A 26,569-nucleotide genomic window follows, 5' to 3' on the forward strand; every position below is an offset into this window, starting at 1 on the left:
TAAGGTGGGTTAGAACTTGGCATGTGTGAGAAATTCAGTGTAAAGCTGTACAGCCAGATTATGGTGAGCATGAAATGACTTTGAAGACACAATGAGCTTGAACATGGAGGGTCTTTTATTAAACTACAGTGTTTGCATTTTAAATTAATGACCATGGCAAAGGCCTAGAAATCTGTGGTTTTCTTTTTTTTTTTTTTTTTTGATCTGTGGTTTTCTTAATTCACAGGAGAATTCTAGCACTCATTCACATATAGCAACCACTGGAAATAAAATCTTACCAGTTAAGGAAATGAAACAAGTAATAAATAAATTCATGTGTACCTTATTCCTCCTGTGTAGAGGGCTCACTTACTCTTGATCTCTCACTTCAAATATAAACATTGTAAAGTTGCAGAAAATATGATTTATTTTCATTTCAAAGACCTTACAGAATGAAGTGATTTCCATCATCACAGAACTGTAATTGTGGAAACTAAGCTACTTTATTAGAGTTTCTATAATTGTTCTCCACTATATTCATTTTAAACTAACTTTGAAGGGGAGGATATTTGTTTTCCACTGTATTCACTTTAAACTAACTTTGAAGGGAAGTTTATTGTGTTCATCTATGTAGTACCTTGCTTGGTGGGCTTTTGATTAATTATCCACTTTGAAGTATTGCACACCTTCCTGGAAGTAGAAGAAACTGACTCGTTTTCATTTAGATTCCTAAAGGCTTGTAAGATACAGTATTAAGGATTCATTTTCTCCTCTTCCCCACTCACCCAAAATGAGTTACATAGCCATTCCTAACTAATCAACATTATTTTATCTTCCACCATTCCTCAACATACATCCTAAATGCTTCACTACCATCAACCCAGGTTCTACTCCCACCTGCAAATTATGGCCTCCCCCCTTTCAGCATCTCTAGCACAATATTCATGAACTGCAACATCACCTTTTCCTCAGCCTGGAATACAATATACCCTTCCTGCCTCTTTCTACAGATTTCCATATTGATCTTTCCCTTCACTGAAACCAGTAGCATTTAGTTATTGCCTTAAATTGTAAATAAGCTCCCGGGAAGGATATTTTTCTCCCTACTAGATCTAAATTTCTTCAGGACACAGATCTCATCTTGTATTTCCACAGAGCCTACGGTGTCACCGTGCACATTTTACACAATGGATACATACTTGGAACTGTATGATCACTGTATATGCCTACACTTTACAGTATAATGTTGTCTTCTGGTTTTTTTTGCCCTCCCCCCGAGTCACCCTGACTGTTATAAATTGCTATTACAAAGAGACGTGTGCTATATACTATTTGCAATCATTTGAGGTCTAACAGTACTGTAGACATTCAAGTGCTCAAATCTATACTATTTAGTAAAAAAAAAAAAAAAAGAAGAAGAAGCAGTTTGAGGCCGTGGAAAGAACAGCTAGCCCGGGTTGTGCCACTAACTGTAAATCTTTGGGCGAAAAAAATGTTTCCTTTTTGGCTTTCAGGTTTTTGGCTGCGGAGAATAAGATGTTTTCAAGATGTTATAGAATGTAAAGGACAAATATGAGACATTTTTCCCCGGGGTGCCATTTATTCATTCTCTCCTGGGATTCGATTTTATCTGAGAGATGCATATACATGTATATATAAAGAGCGCGAGTTCAGCTCTAAACAAACGAGCAGGTCAGCAGCTGACAGCCTGCACCGCCTTCCCAGAGAAGCTGCGCGGCTTGCCAGGCTCGGGACCAGGACCCGGAGGCCTGCCAGGCTCGGGACCAGGACCGGGAGGCCGAGCGGCGCTCCGCCGTCACTGCGCTGGGCGGCCCTCCGCCCACGTGGTGCGGCTCCTCGGCCATCTTTGTGCGGGGCTCCGCTTCCGTCCGCGCAGCAGCCGGGAGTCCGCAGTTGGGCGGCAGGCGATGGAGCTGGGGGCGCCCTCCCAGCTTTGGTTGTGGCTGCTGTTGCTACTCCTGCCCCCGGTGCCGGGCCGCGAGAAGGAGTCAGGTGCGCTCCGGAGAGGGCCGGGCCCACCGCTGGGGCTCGGGGTCTGGCCGCGTTCCGGGGCGCTCTTCCGCGCCCTTCGCTCTCCCGTGCTGCCGGCGCCCCTCTCTTGCTGTGGCCGCTGCAGCGCAGAGCTGGGCAGCGGGCACGGCGGCTCTTCGAAGCAGAGAGTGCCTCTGGGTGTCTGGCGCTGCTTCTCCTGCCCAGAACCCTGGAGAGTAACCCATCCTCCAGAATTTGGAGCGATAGTGGGTAGGGGAGGGCATGCCCACAGCGGGTATGGCCCACGCTTGGCTACCCTGCACCTCCCTAAGACACACTGGGGGATAATGTGTGTGTGTGTCTGTGTGTGTCTGTGTGTGTGTGTGTGTAGAGATGAAAGGAGGGTTAATGCCTGTGGGTGGGTGGGTGTGTGTGTGTGTGCGTGTGTGTGCGCTTGGCTACCCAGCACCTCCCTAAGACACACTGGGGGATAATGTGTGTGTGTGTGTGTGTGTGTGTGTAGAGATGGGATAATGCCTGTGGGTGTGTGTGTGTGTGTGTGTGTGTGAGTGAAGAGATGAAAGGAGGGTTAATGCCTGTGGCTTTTAACCGATCCTCTTTATAGGGGGGGTGTGTGTGTGTGTGTGTGAAGAGATGAAAGGAGGGTTATGTGTGTGTGTGTGTGTGTGTGTGTGTGTGTGTGAAGAGATGAAAGGAGGGTTAATGCCTGTGGCTTTTAATCGATCCTCTTTATAGGGGTGTGTGTGTGTGTGTGTGTGTGTGTGTGTGTGTGAAGAGATGAAAGGAGGGTTAATGCCTGTGGCTTTTAACCGATCCTCTTTATAGGGTGTGTGTGTGTGTGTGTGTGTGTGTGTAGAGATGAAAGGAGGGTTAATGCCTGTGGGGGTGTGTGTGTGTGTGTGTGTGAAGAGATGAAAGGAGGGTTAATGCCTGTGGCTTTTAACCGATCCTCTTTATAGGGGGGGTGTGTGTGTGTGTGTGTGTGAAGAGATGAAAGGAGGGTTATGTGTGTGTGTGTGTGTGTGTGTGTGTGTGAAGAGATGAAAAGAGGATTAATGCCTGTGGCTTTTAATCGATCCTCTTTATAGGGGTGTGTGTGTGTGTGTGTGTGTGTGTGTGTGTGTGAAGAGATGAAAGGAGGGTTAATGCCTGTGGCTTTTAATCGATCCTCTTTATAGGGCTCAGTTTGATTAGTAAAAACTGAGGATCTGTGTGACCAGTTGATCCGTAACCGTCTGAGCGCCAGGCATTAAACTTGGGAACTTTCCCCTCTCTCGGGTGTCTGGGAGCAGAGTAGAGGAGCGGCCTTGACCTGAGTGCTGCAGAGCTGTAGAGTGTATCCTTCCTGGCTGTCCGTTTCTACCAGTGGGGACGAAAAGGGGGTGTCTAACAAAAGTTTTGGCTTTCTGTGGATTCTACTTACCTGTTGCTAGTGAATAAGAATACTCAAGAGTGTTTTGTTAACCTTCATTTTCTTCACTTTTTGAAGATTCAAAATGGAAAGTATTTATTGACCAAATTAACAGGGCTTTGGAGAATTACGAACCATGTTCAAGTTCAGACTGCAGCTGTTACCATGGGTGAGTTCTTTTCTTTCACCCATCTTTAAGAATTTAGATCTTGTCAGGAGGAAGTCCCCTAAAATCCCCAAGAGACCTTGGTTGCAGTGGTCACAGAGCAGACAGGATCCCTGAGGTGGTTTTCTGATTTCTAGGGAATAAAAATACCCTGGGATAGTAGAGGCCCAGGTGGTCTCAGCATTGCCTGTTAATTCCCTGTAGGAATGTACTTGTTTGCATTCCCCACTGGACTGAAAGCTTCTTGAGGTCAAAGCATATGTCCTACATTTGCTGTTGTATTCCTGGTGCTGACTCTCAGTAAGTGAAAGTTGCTCAGTCATGTCTGACTCTTTGCAACCGCATAAACTATACAGTCCATGGAATTCTTTAGGCCAGAATACTGGAGTGGGTAGCCTTTCTCTTCTCCAGGGGATCTTCCCAACCCAGGGATCGAACCTAGGTCTCCCGCATTGCAGGTGGATTCTTTACTAGCTGAGCCACAAGGGAATCCCTACTCTTTTTTTTTTTTTTTGAAGCCCTACTCTTAGTAAGTACTCCGTAAATTTTGTTGAAGGAATGAACATATTTTTAAATGAATCAAATTATGTTTCCTGTTGGTTATCTTTTAATGTATGCAAATTAAGGCTAGAGTATGATGGTAGAAAGATTACTTTGAAATCAGCCTTATATTCTAGTGCCAGATTCAGGTCTTAGATCCAAGTCACTTCTCTAGATATCAGATTCCTTATCAGTTAAATGGCAGTCCTTTAACTCCTCATTATGTTTGTTATTTTATAATTCCTGAAAAAATTCATCTGATGCATGTGATACTTACTGAAAACTTGGTTTGTATCAAGCCTTAAAAGGGATGCTGCTGCTGCTGCTAAGTCACTTCAGTTGTGTCTGACTCTGTGCGACCCCATAGATGGAAGCCCACCAGGCTCCTCCGTCCATGGGATTTTCCAGGCAAGAGTACTGGAGTGGGGTGCTGTTGCCTTCTCCATAAAAGGGATACAAAATAGTGTAATTCCTAGTTACTCCTGTCAGTCACACATGTTGCTAGAGTGTGTGGGGGTGGTAGGGGCCGAACAGGCTAGAACATAAGACTTGGTTTCAAGCTGTAAGGCATAAACTGTGCCTTCTGTGGGGTTCAGAGAAGGAAAGGTCAGTGGGTCTGCAGTGACCAGGAGGACACAGGTGTGACACGAGTATTGAGGAGGATATGCAGCAGGCAAGGGAGGGGCAGTCCAGGTAGAGGGAGGGGAAGAGATGCTCGTTACTGGCTTGCTTTTTCTTTTTTGTTGCTTTGTTGTTGTTATTTTAAGTTACCTGTGGTGCTTCTGGGAAAGAGGTTGCTCTTCCTGCTCTCTCTTCTTTCCCGAAGCTTACTGTGCTCTCTGATACTAAGCCTAGACCTACAGATAGGAAGTGGTAGGATGGTACCCCTCTCTTGGCCTGCTTTCCTTGATGATTCCCCTTCTTTTCCAGTGTCATAGAAGAGGATCTAACTCCTTTCCGAGGAGGTATCTCCAGGAAGATGATGGCAGAGGTAGTCAGACGGAAGCTAGGGACCCACTATCAGATCATTAAGAACAGATTATACCGAGAAAGTGACTGCATGTTCCCCTCAAGGTAAGAGCTATAAAGTACATATATTTTCTGACCTTATTGCTTACTTAATACTAATCTACCTGCAATGCAGAAGACCCAGGTTCAATCCTGGGGTTGGGACTGTCCCCTGGAGAAGGAAATGGCAACCCTCTCCTGTATTCTTGCTTGGAGAATTTCATGGACAGAGGAGCCTGGTGAGCTTCAGTCCATGGGGTCACAAGAGTCAGACACGGCTGAGCAACTGACACTCTTACATAGAGTCTAGTTAAAGGGGCTTACCAGTAAACCCTCACATTTCAGGACCCCACAATAGTGACATCTGTCTCCTTTCTCTTTATAAGGCTGGGGCACATCACTGGTTGTACTGGATGTGGCTCTACCCCTTCTTCTCCAGATATAGCAGCTGCAGGACACAGGCTAATGTTAACTGGTGTGAGTGAGCTGGGTTGAAGGAGAAGCGATGACTGATTGTCAGGGGACAGCTATTGTTCTAGATGACAACTATTCTAAGAAAGGTGGCAGAAGGCAAGAGAAATAACTAGGGCTGCAGATTACACAGGCCATACTCGGCAGGACTTTAGCTGTGAGAGCTGAAGCTCCTTATCAGTGGGCTAAAGGCTGATGGGGAGGGTCGTAGACTGAGGCTGGAAATTGCCCTTAGGCAGCATTATTTACAACAAACAATAAACCTTCCTCGTTCCAGCCTTTTTTTTTTTTTTTTTTTGGCTCAGCCGCCTGGCTTGTGGAATCTTAGTTTCCCAAATAGGGATTGAACCTGTGTCCGGGGAAGTGAAGTGAGAGCTCAGAGTACTAACCACTGGACCACCAGGGAATTCCCAGGAGTTCTTTTAAAGAAAAAAAAAATCCTCAAATCTTTATAAAATTGCAAAGTACAAAACCCAGAAGGCAGAGTATTCCCTTACTAAGATCTTTTTTTCTAAATGACGTATGTCATTACAAGTAAAATAAATGAGCAGTATTGTAAAAAAAACATGCATCTATTTGGTCACAAGGATTTATATTTTGTCATAATAACTTCATTACAAATTAGTATATTTTCACTGTCAAAAATACATAAAAACAACAACAGAAAAATATAAAGATCATTTAACATCCCATATTCCGAGGTAATCACAAGTTTGGTTTTCAAGTGTCAGGAGCAAGTAAGGTGGTAGTGGGGAAAATCATTGAGATATTTTACATAGACATTTGTTTCATTACTTGGAGCAATAGTAGAGACTTTAACTACAAATTATGAGTATAGAGGAATTTGTGATTTCTACAAATGAGAAAGAAAATATCAATATAGGTCTTTTGGACTTTAAAAGGTTTTCCAGTGTTTGATAGTTAGCTGAACAATCTCCAGATCAAATTAAATTGTGCTCTTGAAGTTTCTGCAAGGCACATAGCTCTTATTCCTGACCCCAGAGCATTGTGGTCAGAATCTTGAGCTTTTAGAAATATTCTTAAGAGAGGATGGGACCTTTCATTGGCAATAAAATAGTCTAGAGTTCTAATACTTTGAAAGTTCCTTACCCCAACTACATACACAGCTAAAGAATTGAGAGTTAAATAAAAGAGAAACAAAACAAAATATTTAGAACCAGCATCTTTAATGAAATGGACACAGGTGTGTAATATCTCGGACTCTTATCTGGCCAAAAGTAGTATCTTTCTAGGTCTAGATACTTTTAATTCACCCAGTTTGAGAAATATCAGTGACATTTAAAGTATTCAGTTCTGAACAAAAGGACATGTAAACTCAGCATTTCAAGGATGAGCTGAAAGATTTTGCTAAGGAACTGGAGCACCATCTAATTAACCCTGGAGATACATCATTTCAAAGATAGGGAATAACAGTATTTTTTTAAATAATAGTTTTAGTGAAGTATGGTTGGCATAAATTGCACATATCTAAAGTGTACAATTTGATACATATATCAAAATATGTATCTCATATATATATATATTTGTAGCCAAGATAATGAACCTATCTATCACTGCAAAACTTACCTTGTGCCCCTTTGTGGCCCTTCTTTCTCCTTTTCCCTGTCATGCCTTCCTCCTGTCTTATCCCCATCCTCAGGTATCCACTGATTTGCTCTCTCTCATTATAGATTATTTCCTTGAGTTTTATATAAATAGAATCATGCAGTATGGGAGAGTGCTATTTTAAAAGCCAGATGTGAAAGAAAATAACATGTTTGAGCTGTTAATATGTAAATGTACTACAGTAATACATTTTTTAAACTTTGTAACTAGTAATTTTTTTTTAACATCAAAGGAGTATTATATGCACATGGTAAAATATTTGGTTAACTCAAAAGTGTATACAGTGATGCCCTCCACCATTCCACTGGTCCCTGAGTCTTCCTCTCAAGAGACAACTACACTTGCAGGTTTATTGTATATCCTGCCAGAAATAATCTGCATATTCAATTGTCTAGATTCATCAGCAAACCAGAATATGCTGTATCTTCTGTTCTACAACTTACTTTTGCTTTCCATGTATCAATAGATTTTGAAATTGATCCATAGGAGTAGTACATGGAAAACTCTTTCATAGCAGCATAAAAAACCCATTTTATGGATTTCTTTATTCAGTCCTATATCAATGGATGCTTAATTATTTCCCATCTCTCCCCTTTAATTTTTGACTAATGGAAACAATGCTGCAGTGAACATTCTTGAACTTAGACTTTTGAACACTCATGCTAAGTCACTTCAGTCATGTCTGACTCTTTGTGACTCCATGGACTATAGCTTACCAGGCTCCTCTGTCCATGGGATTCTTCAAGCAAGAATACTGGAGTGGGTTGCTATTTCCTCCTCCAGGGGATCATCCCGACCCAGGGATCAAACCCGCATCTCTTGGGTCTCCTGCATTGGCAGGCGGGTTCTTTATCACTAGCCCCACCTGGGAAGCCCCTTTGTACATATATCTACAGTATAAAAGTAAAATTAACTAGGCAAATAAAGTGTTTTTAAGTCTCAATAAATAGAAGCAGATTGTCCTCTAAATAGGTTGTGTTTACACATTCACCACCCTCCTATCACATGCTCAGAATAGACCTCACACACTCAGTAACACTATGTATTATCAGGCTCTTTTGATCTTTGACAATCTGATTGGTAGAAACTAGAATGTAGCTTCACTAGACTTTTTCTTTTGTCATGTTGATACTTTTTTGTTGAAATATATTTAACATATAACTTGTAAATTTAAGATGTATAACATGTTAATCTGATAAGTTTATTTTAATATGATTTCTGTTGTGGCAACAATTAGCACCTCTATATCATGTTACATAATTATTTTCTTTTTTAGTAGTGGAAATGATTAAATTCTAGTCTCTTAAGTTTGATAATTATAATACCATTTTGTTATCTATATTCACTTCACTGTGCATTAGATCCCTATGGCTTATTTATTGCTTCTTGTAAGTTTGTTCCCTTAAACAACATCTGTCCTATCCCCTCCTTCCCCAGCCTCTGATGAGCACCATTTTATTCTCTGTTTTTATAATTTTGGCTTTGGGGGCATTTATTTGTTAGTAGTACAGTTGACCATCTTTTTTGTATGTTTATGAACGATTGCTATTTAGTTATCACCCTATATATTGATATGTAGTTATCACCCTATATATATATATCAGTCATTATCGCGCTGCCAGAAAATTTTGGTCAGACCTTGGAATGTTGCTACCAGTACTGTGCTGGTCTGGAACTCAAGGGTGGGGCAGGAAAGTTAGCTCTGGGTGTATACTTACTTTCTTTCCAGAAATCCTTTTAGAAAATCTGTTCTGAAAGCTATGTGACAATCTTTGTGATTATGTACCTGGCACTCTTTCTGGCTTGCAAAGCTGCTTTTGAGAATGTTCTGTATTTAGGTTGAAGGTAATGAAAGTTTCTTTATCCTTCCTCATAAACTATGAGACTTAGTTATGGTGGAAATAAAAATGTCTTTGTGAGATGCAAAGCCCAAGGGATACAATTAGAAAATCAGCTTTTCCAGTTCCTATCAAAGTTTACATCTTGCTTACTAATTAAACTATTCCATGTAGGAGAAATAAATGCTGGAAATGAAAAGAGGGAAGTGGTGGAGTAGCGATAACATTCCGATCAAACTTGGAATGATCTAGTTGGAGAATTTTATTATTCTAAGCTGGAGAAGCTTAGCCAGAAAAGATAACTTGCACCACATGAAAGAGTGGAATAGTCCCTTCAGAAGCATTGCTGTCAGGACACTTTGCAGGCCAGTGACCTGAATGCTGGCTTGTCTTACCTTGAAAGTGTCAGTGGGACCCTGCCTTGTCTGAGAGCAGGCACTGCTCTGGTGAAGTTGTGGTATTTCTGGTTGACAGGTGTAGTGGTGTTGAACACTTTATTTTGGAAATTATTGGGCGCCTCCCTGACGTGGAGATGGTGATCAATGTGCGAGATTATCCTCAGGTTCCTAAATGGATGGAGCCTGCCATTCCAATCTTCTCCTTCAGTAAGGTAAGTACAGGAAGGGCTGTCTGAGGGGATGGAGGGTGGTCTTCTAGGGCATAAGCAGGAGATGACTGAATGTGGCAGAGTCTGATGGGTAATGGTAAGGATGAGGCCTGAGGTCCCAAAGCGGGTCTGTGTCCCGGTTAGCTTCACAGTCATTGAATGATAAGACTGAGGAGATGGAGGTGAGGACCTGTAAGTGATGAGTATGATTGCTTGGGATCTTAGCTAGGGCTAAGTGTGGAGGGTGAGGAATGAGAGAGGCTGAGGAACCTGTAATACATTGGAGGTGGGGTTCAGAGAACCTACAGAGCATGGGAGAGAGTGACCCAAGAAAGCTCATGGACTTTCGACAAATATATTTGTTGAGCTCCTACAATGTATGTATCAGCCATGCCATTGGGTATTGTCTGTCTGGCCACTGTATCCCAGGGTCCTCGCCAGGCTAATGGTCAGACTAAAGATGCTCAAATAACCACACAGTTTGCACCCAAACGGTGCATTGAGGGGATAGGCCTAAGATACCAGTATGAGAGGGTGATCTTTGAGTCTGGTTACAGAGAGATAGGAGTACTAGGACATGCTTATGGGCTTGGAGAATATGGCACAGTTAATATCTTAGTGCTTAGGTTCTTGCAAATGATGTATTAGCAGGAATGGGCCTTCATTCCCTAGAGACTAAATGTGAAAGCACTTGGGGGCAGGGATGGGGGAGGCTAGAAGAGAGTGGATGGAAAATTCTATGGGAGAAAAGTAGGTTTGGGAAAACCCTCTGGACTTTAAGAAAAGGAACTCTGTTTCTGATTTGGTGTCTCCTAAGCAGAGGGACTTTTTATCCCCACTTTTTCTTTATCAGAGTTTACTTTCTCTCTAGACTTGTTTATTTCCTGTGTTGCAAGTGGGCTGAGGCCACATTGTGTTGCATTTCCCATGGTTTAGCCTCATTTCTCAAAAGTGCTTGGTCCCGTTATTTGTCATGAAGCCCTCTCAGAAGAACAGATAGAGGCTCCCATGTAAGTCAGTAAGGATTTCTGTTTATTATTTATCTGGTTTTTTCTGTGGATAATGAAGTATGATCATCAGTATACTAACTTTCCTTTCATCTTTAATTCCTTCCCCCTGCCCCTTCTTTTTAAACCAATGACTCCTAGTTTGCCAGGGAGGGATTTTAGTCTGTCAGCTTTATAATAAGTATGCAGTTTCTTTTGAGCAGCTGTTATGCCTGAGGTGCTTGATGAATCACATACCATTTTTTAAATATTTGAAAGAAGGCAAACAGCCTATTGCATATGCAATTCCAGTGGAAGACAGTAGAATTAAAGGCTTATCAGTGGCCAGAATTTTAACAGAAGTAACCATATAAAGGTTTCAAACCTTTGAAACCATGTAAAGGTTTCAAATGGTTTCAAATTTTTTTCAAAGGGTGTGGGATAATACCCCTACCCCCTTTCTGCCCATCATTACTTTTGACCCTGATCAAAAAAAAAAAATAACCAAAGAATAATTCAGAACTTATTGACCAACCAATATGAGCTAAGTGCCACAGTATTAGGTAACACTAACACTTATTGAGTATTTACTATGTGTCACTGTTCTAAGTTTTTTACATGTATTAACTCGTTTAATATTTAAAACAAGCCTGTTAGATAGATACTATTATCGATATTATAATTTCTCTAGTTATAAAGATAAGGAAACTGAAGCATAGGAAGATTAAGTAACTTGCCTAGAGTTGGAAAGAGTTGGAGTCAGATAATCTTTCTCAAGAGCCCACACTCGTTTAACTATTGCATTGTATTTCCTAATTCTTGCTCCTGAAAGACTTATCTACGAAATAACTAAGAACTGGTAGGACCATATACACTCCAAGTACGATATCAGTTAAAAGATGAGAAAGCTGTGTGGTCATTCAGAATTGGATATATCGTTTCCTTAAACTAAAATCTCTAACAGTATATGTCTTCTAGAAAAACAGAACTTTTGGGAACTGGAAAAGTTGACATTTAGTGTGATTTCATATTCTGGGATTCAGTCAGCCCATGAATTTTAACCCATGACCATTTTTGCCTTTTAGCATCCAGAGTCTAGGCTTGGATATGTCTTTGACGGTATAACACAGGGGCAAGGCCTTTTCCAGATCCCATGATAAGAGTGCAGTTTGCTGCTTCTTCCTCTGCTCCAAGACATTTAAAATAACTTCTCTGTTTCTGTTGAAGACATCAGAGTACCATGATATCATGTATCCTGCTTGGACATTTTGGGAAGGAGGACCTGCTGTTTGGCCAATATATCCTACGGGTCTTGGACGGTGGGACCTCTTCAGGGAAGATCTAGTAAGGTAGGTCCTCTAGAGAAGGTTTTATTTTTCCCTCTTTTTGGATCACCTTGAAATAAACAGTTAAGTATAAACAATTATTTTCTCTAAAATGACTAACTTTTAAACTAAAAGTAAAAGACAAAAAAAACACGTTATAGCATAAGCAATTTTATATGTGTATAGAAGTATTTACATATCCATAGAAAAAGAGCAAAAGAACTTACCCTGAAATGTCAGCAGTGCTTCTGTGGGAGGGATTATAGAAGCCTCTTTTCTTCTTCTTTAAATTTTTCTATACTTTTAAGATTCTTTAAGAGTAAATTCCTTTTATAAATAGGAAAGAATAAATGATCATATTATGGGGAAGGATAGAAAATGACTTGGAAGAACATAAATGTACTTTACAATTAAGATCCAAGTTCTTCAGGCAGGGATGCAGTGGGCATAAATGTTCCATAGGCATCTCAAGTTCAAGCTTATTCCAGACCCTCTATCATTTTTTGTCATTTCTTGAATGATTATTCATTTTGGTATAAATCCTGATAGTGGGGGAAGTCCTCCTATCGACAGGAGGGTAATGAGGATTAGGACAGTCATTACAGGTTTCAACTGAAGATTGAGACCTGCCTTGGCCTGTTGTCTGCATCCTGCCATCATTTCAGAATTTAGATTGTCTTGTTCATCAAGCTGTAGGTATTTCTTACCTAGCTGCATTTTACATTAATGATCCAAACAACTTGGGTACCTAATTAGTAAACTTCTAGAAATACAGTCTTTCTAGTTCTTCTCTCAGATGTAGAGAAAGCAATAATTTAATTCAACTTAATTTTCATAAATATCTATCACCTGTATTAAGTGTGACTACATATTTAAATGAGATGAAGAGAACATCCCTTCTCTGGAGAAACATGTAGGGCTGTAGTCCTCTGTGTCACCTAGAGACACTGGTTAAATAAACAAGTCAATTATTCAGTAAGTATAATTGGGAAATTATTTTTTAAGATAACTTGGCCTCACATTTCACTGTTCTTGTCCAGCTCTTTCTTTCAGGGATGAGGGAATGCAAACTCAAGAGAGGTTAAGTGACTTTGGTCAAGGAACCAATTTAGGCCTGAAATCCAGGTTTCCAAGAGGATTATCTTCTCCACTAGTTAATATTTCCTGTGTCCGCCAGACTGTGAGACTGTCATTTCTTATTTAGCATTTCATTTTGAACATAATTTTGAGAGAGGGAAAAATAAAAATGTTGTTAACATTTTTTCACGAAGTTACTCTTGACTTTAGTTTTCTGATTCTTTTTTTTCCCTCAGGTGCTTGCAAATACACTTTTCACACTCTTCTTTTTGTAGCTCTTTTCCCACCTGCTGTATATCTACTTTGTTTTCTTTTTTTTTTTCATTTACTTTTACTAGTTGGAGGCTAATTACTTTACAATATTGTAGTGGTTTTTGTCATACATTGACATGGATCAGCCATGGATTTACAAGTATTCCCTGTCCCAATCCCCCCTCCCTACTTTGTTTTTAAAATCTCTTTAAAAACAACTTTTTTCAGAATATGGAAACTTTGTGTGCTTATAAAAATTTATCAATGTGTCCCACCTAGGCAACTTTTCCCCCACTTATTGGTGTGTCTTAGAGATCTTTCCATGTCAGTACATAGGTGGAGAAGGAAATGGCACCCCACTCCAGTATTCTTGCCTGGAGAATCCTGTGGACCGGGGAGCCTGGTGGGCTGCTGTCCATGGGGTCACCCAGAGTTGGACACGACTGAAGCGACTTAGCATGCATGCATTGGAGAAGGAAATGGCAACCCACTCCAGTGTTCTTGCCTGGAGAATCCCAGGGACAGAGGAGCCTGGTGGGCTGCCGTCTATGGGGTCGCACAGAGTCGGACACGACTGAAGTGACTTAGCTGCAGCTGCTGCTGCAGTACATAGCAAACTGCCTCATTGTTTTAAACAGTTGCATGGTATTCCATCAGATAAGAACTTGATTCATTGTGTCCTTCAATGTATGTGTAGGCTGCATGTGTAATATTTGCATAATTTCTTATTTTCTGAACTATTAGAGAGCATTTTGCATACTTTATGGCTCTGTACCCCTTAATTCTTTGCTGCATAATTCCTAAGAGCAAGAGTGTTCCCTTTATAACCACATTGCCATTATCAAATACAGGGAACAATGTTAATTCAACATTTAATTGTCATAACAATGTCCCATAAGACACATTTCTTCTCAAATACAGGATCCAGTCTAGCATCTTGTGTTGTATTTAGTCTTTATGTGTTTTTAACTTGTTTTAATCTGCAACAGCTCTTAAGTCTATCCTTCTCTTTTACTGCGTAGTTGCCACACTTTTACCATTTGCAAACTAATAAGCAATTTTTAGGGAGATAGAATATGTTTTAAAAATCTAACTTACGTGAATATGTTTTTCTTTTGATACCTTCACCTTTTATTCTTGAGCTGAATTTATTCATGATTTAAGAATTGCAATTTTATTTTTTAGAGCCCTCCACTCAGAATCTCTAGCCTCGTGATTTCATTTCTTACCTTGAAACTTTAGTAATCTGTTTACTGATCTGCATTGGTGTTTGCCTGGCGTGTTTCCATCTTTATGCTCTTCTGGAAGTTTGTCCCCATTGACTTACTTTTCACCCTGTAGAAGAATTTAGTGTCCCTGTGGATTTAAAGATTCACTCTACTGTCAGCAGAGGAGTGAGATTATAAAAGAGGGCTCGGGCAGCACCAGTGTTAGTGCTTGCCCAGAGACAAAAATCCTAACATGGGTCTTCTGAGGGGGTGGATAGGTGGGTGGGGGAAAATGAGGGAGAGGGAAAACAGATGATACTTGGTTCAAGTTTGTCTGTATTAAATTCAGCTTTCCCAAGGACTAAGGAAATTTATACTTAAAATTTCAGTATTTCTGGTTGGGTAGTTGAGCAGTGTAATATATCAAAATGTAAAATGTGTATATCCTTTGACCCAGCCATTTTACTTCAAGAATTTATCCTGAGAAAATAATTAAACAAGTACGCAAAAATGTGCATACCGGGATATTCACTTCAATGTTGTTTCTTAAAGTAGAAAGTTTAAAACTACCTGAAAGCTCACCAATAAGGAATGGAGTGAATTATGACATGGCTATAAAATAGAATATTGTGCATAAATGGAAAGTAAAGGTAGAATAGGGCTTAAAAACAGGGACTCTGGATTTAAACCTTACTAGCTGTGTGATGCTGGGCAAATTGCTTAGCCTCTTAAAGGCCTCGACTGTGTTAAGTAGGGATAATAAAAGCCATCTTGTAAGGTTGTAAGAATGAGTTGTGTGTGTGTGTATATGTTTATATTTGATCCCGACCCAGGAATCAAACCTGCATCTCTTATGTCTCCTACATTGGCAGGCAGGTTGTTTACCACTAGTGCCACCTAGGAACCCCCTCTCCCCCCATTCCACCCCCCAGTGCTACAGTAGTTCTGATTTGTTAGGAGGGAGTATGGGACAGAGTAAGAAATAGTTGGACTGGAGAATCAGGTAAAGATGATCCAGTGAGAAAGAACTGGAAGATAAGCCAAGAAAATATGGAGGACTGGGTCACTTAGGAGAAAATGAGTAATGGGACACTGTTTGTATCTGAACAGTGTCTCTACCTGAAAAGTGTATGTGCGAAGTCTCTCCATTATAGCAAACAGATCACCAAGCCCTCATGAACTCCACTTCAGTCTTACCCCCTCGTTTTTCAGAGAAAGACGCTGCAAAAACTTCTGTGAAGGGTTCCCACAAAGTAAGTTAAGAATGATGCATCTGTCACCTGAAACTATCACAATATTGTTATTTGGCTGTACCCCAATACAAAATGTTTTTGGTGTTTAAAAAAAAAATGATGCATCTGTGAGCTAGCAGTTTCAGCAAGGAAAGCTGGCTGTGGTAACTGGTATTGAGAATTGAGTCTCGGGGACTTGGTCTTTATGGAGCACTAAGTACAGTTTGAGGATACCAGAATGCTTTGCAAAATCAGACTAAATCTGATGATACTTCCTATGCATCTAAAACATAAAGTCAGGAAGGAATTTATTTCCTTGCCCTTGATTCGGTATCTGATGTTCTCTGCAGTTATTGTTGGCTAGTAATTTTATCAATCTGTTCAGTTCGGTCGCTCAGTCGTATCTGACTCTTTGCGACCCTATGGACTGCAGTATGCCAGGCTTCCCTATCCATCACCAACTCCCAGAGCTTGCTCAGACTCATGTCCATCGAGTCGGTGATGCCATCCAACCATCTCATCCTTAACCATCATGCTTAAAGTAAGGAAGAAATCCTCATTGTACTGAATTAAATAGCCCTAAACATGTCATTTACTTTGGGGAACTTTTCTTTCAATGTTGTTAACTTATTAACCAAACAGTAGATGTGCACATATTGCTAGCTAGCATCTCCAAAAGATAAAGTAATAATAAAAGGGAACATAATGTCATTTAGAGCTTTTTCTTTTGAGTAGCCTTGTTGTTCAGTCGCTAAGGCTAAGTCGTGTCCAACTCTTTGCAACTCCATGGACTGCAGCACACCAGGCTTCCCTGTCCTCCACCATCTCCCAGAGTTTGCTCAAACTTGTTTCCCCTGAGTCGGTGATGCCATCCAACCATCTCATCCTCTGTTGCCCCCTTCTTCTCCTGCCCTCAATCTTTCAAAGCATTAGGGTCTCTTCCAATAAGCCGCTTTTCACATCAGGTGGCCAAAGTATTGGAGCTTCAGCATAAGTCCTTCCAATGAATATTTAGGACTGATTTCCTTTAGGATTGACTGGTTTGATATCCTTGAAGTTTAGAGGACTCTAAAGAGTCCTCTCCAGCACCACAATTCAAAAGCATCAGTTCTTCAGCACTCAGCCTTCTTTATGGTTCAACCCTCACATCTGTACATGACTACTGGAAAAACCATAGCTTTGACTGTATGGACTTTGGTTGGCAAAGTGATGTCTCTGCTTTTTAATATGCTGTCTAGGTTTGTCATAGCTTTTCTTCCAAGGAGTGTCTTAATTTTGTGACTGCAGTCACTGTCCACAGTGATCTTGGAGCCCAAGAAAATCCATCACTGTTTCCACTTTTCCCCTATCTGTTTGCCATGAAGTGATGGGACCAGATGCCATGATCTTAGTTTTTTTAATATTGAGTTTTAAGCCAGTTTTTTAACTCTCCTCTTTCACCCTCATCAAGAGACTCTTTACTTCCTTCATTTTCTGCCATTAGAGTAGTATTATCTGCCTATCTGAGGTGTTGATACTTGTCCTGGCAATCTTGAATCCAGCTTGGGATTCATCTAGCCTGGCATTTTGCATGATGTACTCTGCATAGAAGTTAAATAAGCAGGGTGACAATATACAGCCTTGATGTACTCCTTTCCCACTTTTGAACCTGTCCATTGTTCTCTGTCCAGTTCTAACTGTTGCTTCTTGACCTGTATACAGGTTTCTCAGGAGGCAGCTGAGGTGCTCTGATATTGCTATCTCTTTAAGAATTTTCCACAGTTTGTGATCCACACAAAGACTTCATAGTCAGTGAAACAAAAGTAGATGGTTTTGGAATTCCCTTGCTTTTTTCAATAATCCAACGGATGTTGGCAATTTGGTTTCTGATTCCTCTGCCTTTTCTAAATCCAGCTTGTACATCTGGAAGTTCTTAGTTCACATACTGTTGAAGCCTGTCTTGAAGGATTTTGGGCATTACCTTGCTAGTGAATTGAGTAGCCTGGGTCAGACTTACTTTAAAATGTAAAGCTCTCAGCTAAGCTTTAGAAATGATTCAAACACTTCTTTCTATAGTTAAGGAAGAAACACAGAAACTAATGAAATCTGTTTTTAGGTCAGCCGCACAGTGGCCATGGAAGAAGAAAAATTCTACAGCATATTTCCGAGGATCAAGGTGATTATACTTTCTGACATTTTACAAAGATACTCTTCTGGCTGATGTGTAAAATTTTGAGGGTGTGGGGAACTCTAGTTCAAAGAGAAAACTAAGATAACTAAGAAAAAGACATAGAATCACAGAATTTTAGGCTAGAGTAGAACTCAAATTATTGGCCAAATCACTTTTAGCTGAATTGAAATTCAAAGAAGTAAACTTCATCTGTCTAGTCATTCAGCAGACATTTACAAAGTGTGATGAGTGTGATGGACTTTAATTATTTAATGCTGAATAGAACAATGAGCTGTTCTCTTGCCTGAGAGATTGCATTTTCCTAGGAGTACTTTATGATTGTTCCCACTGACTCTCTGCCACTTAATGGCAGAGCAGGAACCATCACTAGCTCTTCTAGCTGCCTTTTTCATCAGACCATGTGGCTGCCAAATAGTGGTGGAAGCGCAGACTGAAACTGGTGAAAGTTGAGAGAGACGCATGGAAGGAAGGTAGAGCGAAAGTGAAAAGGTTAGGGGAAGACTGAGTCCATGTTGTTCAGCTCCATATCCCCAGTGTTGAGAACAGTACCCACCTTGTAGATGCACAGTGAGTATCTGTTGGACAGATGAATACCAAGGAGACTGTGAAGGGAGAGTTTTGCAGGTTTCTTAGTGTGTCCTTGTCAGAGGTCACACTCTGTCTTCACTTGGTGGTGGACTTCAGGGTGCAAATGAGCCCAACAATCGCTGCTAATGGTTCCTTGTCAACATCTCTGGTTCTCAGATCTTCAGATTATAGATTCTTAACTTGGGATCCACGTGTGGACTTCAAGACTTTTAGGAACTCCTTGAAGTTATACGGGGATATGTAGAGAGGGTGTCCACAGTTATCAGATTCTCAGGGAGTCCATGACCCCTCAAATGTCAATATCATCTGCTACTAGAACCATAACTAGGACTTTTTCTACAAAAAGTTTTCAGGTGTTTGAGCCCTTAAGTTGTCTTTTTAATTTAAATGTTATACTGGGTTTTACAGAGCACACCCAACAAAGGTCATGTAGCTGTTTTGGTGGGTGGTAAGCTATGAGTACCAGTGATTAGAGGTTACATGAAGCTTCTAAAAGGGAAATAATTCCCTGGGATGTGGCTGTAGTATCCGGAATAACATAATCCTAAAGACTAGATGCAAGCAAAGAGGGCCAAATACTCTGCTTCCCTGAAGGGTACAGTGGCAAACAGCCAGCACCACCTAGATGCTGTAGGATCTAGTATCCCCCTCCTCTTCTATTAAATAACCCATGAGTTGTTCATCTGTGCGTATGGTCATCGCATTGGGTCTGATTACTGCTTACCTTTCAGTGATTGGGAGTGATCTTACAGTGTAGGACACATAGTTCTATGTCTTGTGTTTCTTTTATAGGACAAGTCCAGAACGAGATCCTCTCATTCTTCTATCTCGGAAAAACCCAAAACTTGTTGATGCAGAGTACACCAAAAACCAGGCCTGGAAATCTATGAAAGTAATCACTAATTATCTGACTAGAGCTACAGCAGTGAACATTCTCACTCCAAGAACATTGCACCTGGGTAGAACCTCACATTAGGTTTCCTCTCAGTGGTGGGATGAATGTTGAGAACGTTCCATGGACTAAAATTAGTATATGTGTAAATTATTCTTTTTCAAACTCACATTGTGTTTCCGGGCTCTTATTATGACTCATATTTTATATTATTTTGAAGGTTTAAACCAGAGGTCACAAACACTTTCTGTAAATGGCTAGATGGTAAATATTTTAGGCTTTTCAGATCTTATAGTCTGGGTTGCAGTTACTCAGCACTGCCACTGCAGTGTGAAAGCATTCGTAGACAATATGTAAACAAATGAGCATGGCTGTGTTCCAATAGAACTTTATTTAGGGCATTGAAATTTGAATTTCATGAAATTTCCCCACGTCATAAAAATATTGTCCTTTGGATTTTTTCCAACCATTTGCAAGGTAAAAATAACTTTAGTTTGTGAGTTGTGTACAAAAACAAGCAGTGACCCTGATCTGGCCTATGGGCGGTAAGTTTGCCAAAATCTAGTTTAAACCATTGATTCTCAACCCTGACTATACAATCCAGCCAGAGAGCTTAAAAATTAATAGAATAAATCAAAGTCTCTGAAAATGGTGTATAGGCATCTTCATTTGTTTAAAATTCCCCAAGTGATTCTAAGGTGAAACAGGCTTCTTTGGTTGGGAGTCCCATCTCTGTCCTCTTAACTCTGTCTTTCTTGCCTTATTCAAAGACCCTTAAGTTGTAAATGTCCTCATCTGAAATTTACATATACCATATGAGGATGATAGGAGAAAATGTTTAAACGTCTTGTCAGAAAAACTAAGTGAAAACTAAGAAATACTAAGTAAAGATGCATGTATTTATCACATGATCATTTAATTCAAACAGAAGCAAATGCAGTGTAAGAAACTTTGTTAAAAAATAAAAGTATGAAGAAAATGTATCCATTCATGACAGCATCTACTATGGGAGCCTGCAGAAGCAAGCAAGACTTGTTCCCCTCACCATCTGCTAAGGTGGCTGGAATGTGGATAGGGGATAGGGGTCTCGGACTCTGATGCCCCCAGGGGCTGCAGTAGTGAGCAGGAGAGAGCACTGAAGGTCCAGTCATTTCTGCCAAGGGGAATAGGAGCTCTCTTTGCCAAATCCTCCTTTTTTTTTTTTTTTCCCCCCAAGAAAAGTGGAAATCTGGATTTTTGTAAGAAGTATCCTGCCACTTACAAATGCTGGGCAGTGGTTTGAATATTTATTTTTCAAATACTTTGTGAGTACAACAAAATTTATGTGTGGGCTACACCTCTAAGCCTACCAACCACCATTTGTAACCTCCTTTGCTGTATGATTTACACAGAGTGAGTTGTGCTGCAGGCCATGACCTCCTGAGTGCAGAGGAAGAATCACATGGCCCCAGGGGAGCTTAAACTCTAAAATCACACAGACCAAGTTAAAGCCCAATCTCTTCTACATGTGACCTTGAGCAAGCCTCCCAACTTCTCAAAGCCTCGGCTGCTTCATCTATAAAGTGAGACAGCCTTGCCTCCTGAGTCTGTGCGTTCTGAGACTTCAGTGAGGTCATGATGATGAAATGTTCAGTGACCCTTGTTGCACAGTGATCTTCAATAAATGCTCCTGCTGCTAATACTAACAACTTCCTTTTCCCTGAAAGGATACCTTGGGAAAGCCAGCTGCTAAGGATGTCCATCTTGTGGATCACTGCAAATACAAGTAAGATTTCCAGGACTCCTGACTCTTCTGGTTTTCCCTATTGCTTTTGGAATAGCTTCTCTTTGGGTGAGAACTTTAATACTAGGGTCCACCTGGGGTTTGTGAAAGTCGCATTAATTCATTTAGTTATTGTTTACGGAGAGCCTGCTGTGCACCAAGCTCTGGACTGGGTTCTTTGGGAACTGCAGAGACAATGAAACATGGTCCCTGCTTCCAGGGAGCCTGTATGCCCATAATCAAAGGGATGGGATCCCCTCTCCGCACCCCACACAGCCAAGAGCTGAAGTTAGATCAGTCATTTACTAAATTAATAAAACTAGTTTAAGGTTCAACATGAATGAGGCATACGTAACTAATGTGTTATATTCAAATGCCAAGACTAAGAATGAGATAAAGGTAAAACAAGGTCAGGAGGTGGGCAGTGGGAATACTCAGGGAAATGAATGGTGATTACACTGCACAGTGGGACCTACAGAGTAGACGCAGCTCTGGGTGGAGACAGGCACCAGAAATGCTGAAAAGAAGATGTCCTTAGTTATTAGCTTTGTTTTCCAGATGGATTAGGCATGCCTGGTTGTCTTCTCCAGACTTCTGAAGAGGAAACAGGGAGCAGGGCACACCTTTGACCATATATGGAACCCTGTGGGGAAAGCCAGGCTTTGCGGGGTGCCCATGATGAGGTCGAGACTTCAGGCCTAGAAAAACTTGTAAATGGGGTGAGATATTGTTTCCGCTGAGCTTTGTATACGCTCTGCCCAGCACCCAGCTGCTGGCTCTATCTGTCTCTGCCTGGAGAAAGTATTTCTCTTTCCCCCTCACCCTGATATTCCCAGGAACAGGCTCTAACCCCTGGAACAGCAAGGAGTTTATGGAAACTCCACAGGGACATGCTGATGGGTCCTTGAAAATTAAAAATGGAAAGAGAAAGAAGAGAGGGTAATAAAAGGAGAGAAGAAGAGGGGATAAGAAAAAAATGTCATGTGTGGTAGCAGGAATATATTATCAAGTATATTTTGCTCTCTCTTTTCCAGGTATTTGTTTAATTTTCGGGGTGTCGCTGCAAGTTTCCGGTTCAAACACCTCTTTCTGTGTGGTTCACTTGTTTTCCATGTTGGTGACGAGTGGCTGGAATTCTTCTACCCACAGTTGAAGCCATGGGTTCACTACGTCCCAGTAAAAACAGACCTCTCCAACGTCCAGTAAGCAGCCATCCCTCAAGCATAGTCTCTGATGACTCCCACAGCCTGCCCCTAAGTCCCCAGCCATTCAAGATATTTATTCCTAATGACTTTTTCCACTGAAAGCTTTTTTTAAAAAAAAAAATTTGGTTTTCAAAGATATTATTGCATTATTATCCAACTAGACTTGAGTGGGATTTAATTTTTTAAGTGCTCTAATGCTGATTCAAAATGTAACATTCAGATAGTATGCAGTGAAAAAGCACTAATCTCTCAAAGACTAAATAGATACGGGTATTCAATTGTGTTATATTGTCAAAAGGATTTTCAGATACAGTGTGAGAACTGACCTCAGTGAAACGAAGGCAGATTTCCTCTCATGATGGGAAGAGTTAGGACGGCATGCGGAGGAGGGCCAGAAATGTAAGCCCAGTGCCCTCTTCTGGGGACCAGAGCAAGAGACAGGAGGGAAATTTTTTCTTCACTATTGATTTTTGGTGTGTATCACTGAACATTTCTCTGTTTTCCCAAATATGTTCCAAAACTACAACAGACTGTTTAACCTATGTGCAGAATATTTTTTTGTTGTTGCTATTTTGATCCTGTGAGGACCCGATAGCTTTACTTTTAAAAAAACCCAACATCCATATATCTAAAGATTAACTACAGACCTCAGTCTGTGATCTCTCTGCTTAGTACTAATGAGCATGGTCTGTATTTCAAAACCTAATAATTCTTTGCATTTTAGGGAGTTGTTGCAGTTTGTAAAAGCAAATGATGATGTAGCTCAAGAAATTGCTGAAAGGTAAGTTCTGCTCATTTTTCTTTTTCCACTTTAATCATTCCTACTTTTCCCAAGCTAAAATCATAAGAATGTTGTTACCATGGTGCTATCTGAATGTTAGCCTCATTATACAGAGATAATTAGAATCAAAGCTGTCCTGGGGAAAACCACACATTCGCCTATGTCCCAAGCCCATCCTTTGTAGAGTTAGACTGAAATCTTTGAAGTGGTTTAAGTACCCTTTCTGAGGATTGGCTCTTTATATATTTGTTTTTAAGGGGGGAAAAAATGTCTATTTCCAAATGCACATGTATAGTAGATATTATGGAGAAGGAAATGGCAACCCACTCCAGTATTCTTGCCTAGGGAATCCCATGGACAGAGGAGCCTGGCGGGCTACTGTCCATAGGGTCGCACAGAGTCAGATAGGACCGAAGCGACGCAGCAGCAGCAGTAGATACGATGGCTGTAGAGTTGGTTCTGAAGATCAAAGAGTTAATTTACATGAAGTGTTCTGAACAGTGCTTGGCACAGGTAAGTACTCAAATGTAAGCTACTAGTTTTATTAAATGTTATGCTTTAACTGTTCTTGTTAATCTTGTCTCTAGGGGAAGCCAGTTTATTCTGAACCACTTGAAGATGGATGACATCACCTGTTACTGGGAGAACCTGTTGACCGAATACTCTAAATTTCTGTCCTATAACGTAACAAAAAGGAAAGGCTACAATCAGATTGTTCCCAACCTTTTGAAAACTGAACTCTAGTAGTCATGATCAGGCCATAGTCCTCTCTATGGCATCAGACCTCAGATATCCTATGGTGAGAAGCTTGCTGTGAATGTGACACCTATACCTTGGATACTGTTACCAAGTCAGATATCTGGCTTTCCTTATCATGCTGTACCAGGAGCAACTTTGGAGAAAGATCCAAATTGTGTGGAATACAATTAGGAAGTCGCTCAACATCTTTACTAAAGAAGGACCAGAAATCGTGAGATGTGGGTTTTGAACCTGATTCTGCCTTTCATCTTCTTAGGACCAATCACAGCTTGTGCCTCAGATCATCCATATGTGTATGTCCACACTGTGAAACTGACTGTACCCATGGGGTGATGCCCTTTGTCTCATTCTTTTGAGTAGAAAGTCTCTCATATGAAACTAGTACAACTCATCACCACAGTTCTGCACTTATTCTACACTTGATCTCTGTCACTGTATTTTAACGTAGAAAGCCCTTTAGCGTTTGTAAAGAATACTTGGGGATTATTTTCTGAAAGGTCTAAGGAAGCAGCAGTGTGCCATGAAACAATGTAGGAGCTTTCTTTTGTAAACACGTACAAAAACTCTTTGGTACTCAGGAGGTTTCTATAAAGCCATGTAGAAAGGGGCCAATTGCATGAGTAGTCATTGCAGTTGGATTTCAGCTTCCCTTTTTGTGCCTTCACATCCTTTATGTTCTCTTTCAAAAAAGAATGATTAAAAACCTCCTGATAAATTTAGGAAATAGTCCTTACTCTTTGAAGGAATTGTGCATAAAACAGCAACTCTTCCTCATTCTTCACACACCCTTAATATTTTTCCTGCTTGAGTTGGCAGCAGTCCACACCTGCCGGGATCTCAAGGAGTCTTCATGCGTGAAATGGTGTCAAGTTGGGAGTTTAGAGCAGTCAACTTTAGCACTTACTTATACAGGAGATTCCTGTTTTAGTGCACATCCTGTTGGAGTGCTTCCTTTTTCCTTTTTGAAAAAGACATTTGGATAGTAGTTTAATCTCAGGATAGTCTCCCTAACAGTCAAAAATGAGGAGAAACTTTTAGTTTAAAACCCATGTAGTCCAATGACTCAGAACTATCCTTGTTCTTTAGGCCCAAAATTTCCACTGAGAAATCAACTCTTTTCCTTTGCCTCTTAAGAACTGTTTGGTATCAACTGGTTCCAAAATTAGTAAATGTGAGATTCAGTTATATAAAATCAGGGACTATATTTCCATTTATGAAACATGCATTTGGCCATTTAAACTCCCTTTCACGAAACTATAAGTCTATGGACCTTCTTAGAGGACTTTCTGATAAGATCATTGCATAGAACAGGGCAAATGTTTAAAATTGAATTTTGTCTTTGAGTATTAAAAGCTCATGGGGACTGTGTCCTTAGGTGCTATAAATCTGGCAATAAGACATCCAGATTTCTGAGTTGTACTGTGGTTTTGCCTTATCAATAGGAGGCCCTGGTAAATATTATCATTCTATTTTAATTTTCTTCTGACTAAACCAAAAGCTCAAAGAGATGGGACTACCAGACCACCTTACCTGTCTTCTGAGAAACCTAAATGCAGGTCAAGAAGCAAAAGAACCAGAAATGGAGTAACAGACTGGTTCCAAATTGGGAAAGGAGTACGTCAAGTCTGTATATTGTCAACCTGCTTATTATTAATAACTTCTATGCAGAGTACATCATGCGAAATGCCAGGCTGGATGAGTTCGAAGTTGGAATCAAGATTGCCAGGAGAAATATCAGCAACCTCAGATATGCAGATGATACCATGGCAGAAAATGAAGAGGAACTAAAGAGCCTCTTGACAAGGGTGAAAGTGGAGTGGAAGTTGCTCAGTCGTGTCCGACTCTTTGCGACGCCATAGACTATACAGTCCATGGAATTCTCTAGGCCGGAATACTGGAGTGGGTAGTCTTTCCCTTCTCCAGGGGATCTTCCCAACCCAGGGATTGAACCTGGTTCTCCTGCATTGCAGGTGAATTCTTTTAACAGCTGAGCCACACGGGTAAAAGAGGACAGTGAAAAAGTTGACTTAAAACTCAACATTCAGAAAACTAAGATGGCATCTGGCCCCATCACTTCATGGCAAATAGATGGGGGGGAGGGGGAATGGAAACAGTGACAGACTTCATTTTCTTGGACTCCAAAATCACTGCAGATATTGACTGCAACCATGAAATTAAAAGATACTTACTTCTTGGAAGAAAAGCTATGACAAACCTAGACAGTGTGTTTTAAAAAGCAGAGACATCACTTTGCCAACAAAAGTTCATATAGTCAAAGCTATGGTTTTTCCAGTAATCATGTATAGATGTGAGAGTTGGAACATAAAAAAGGCTGATTGCCGAAGAATTGATGCTTTTGAATTGTGTTGCTGGAGAAGACTCTTTGAGAGTCCTTTGGACAGCATGAAGATCACACAAATCAATCCTAAAGGAAATCAACTCTGAATATTCATTGGAAGGACTTATGCTGAAGCTCCAATACTTTGCCCACCTGATGCGAAGAGCCAGCTCATTGGAAAAGACCCTGATGCTGGGGAAGATTGCAGGCAGGAGGAGAAGGGGGCAACAGAGGATGAGATGGTTGGATGGCACCACCAACTCAATGGACATTAGTTTGAGCAAACTCCAGGAAGTGGTGAAGGACAGGGAAGCCTGGCATGCTGTAGTCTATGG

The 26,569-nt window shown here is 40.8% G+C and overlaps 1 protein-coding gene across 2 annotated transcripts; it reads left to right on the forward strand.

Moving 5' to 3' along the window:
* Positions 1 to 1,820: 1,820 nt before the first annotated feature.
* Positions 1,821 to 25,309, forward strand: POGLUT1 (protein O-glucosyltransferase 1). Of its 2 annotated transcripts, XM_043474981.1 has the most exons (11): positions 1,823 to 1,992; positions 3,482 to 3,572; positions 5,040 to 5,183; positions 9,527 to 9,662; positions 11,873 to 11,994; positions 17,835 to 17,894; positions 19,290 to 19,389; positions 21,096 to 21,154; positions 22,186 to 22,353; positions 23,081 to 23,137; positions 23,725 to 25,309. In XM_043474981.1, exons 1-11 carry the CDS (start codon positions 1,908 to 1,910, stop codon positions 23,879 to 23,881), a joined length of 1,179 nt encoding a protein of 392 aa, XP_043330916.1. In that variant the 5' UTR covers positions 1,823 to 1,907; the 3' UTR covers positions 23,882 to 25,309. The 2 variants fall into 2 exon arrangements, with proteins under 2 accessions (XP_043330918.1, XP_043330916.1); XM_043474983.1 differs by lacking the exon at positions 5,040 to 5,183 and having other exon boundaries at positions 1,821 to 1,992.
* Positions 25,310 to 26,569: the final 1,260 nt, after the last annotated feature.

The sequence above is a fragment of the Cervus canadensis genome, chromosome 7, assembly GCF_019320065.1.
Source record: "Cervus canadensis isolate Bull #8, Minnesota chromosome 7, ASM1932006v1, whole genome shotgun sequence".
Taxonomy (NCBI): domain Eukaryota; kingdom Metazoa; phylum Chordata; class Mammalia; order Artiodactyla; family Cervidae; genus Cervus; species Cervus canadensis.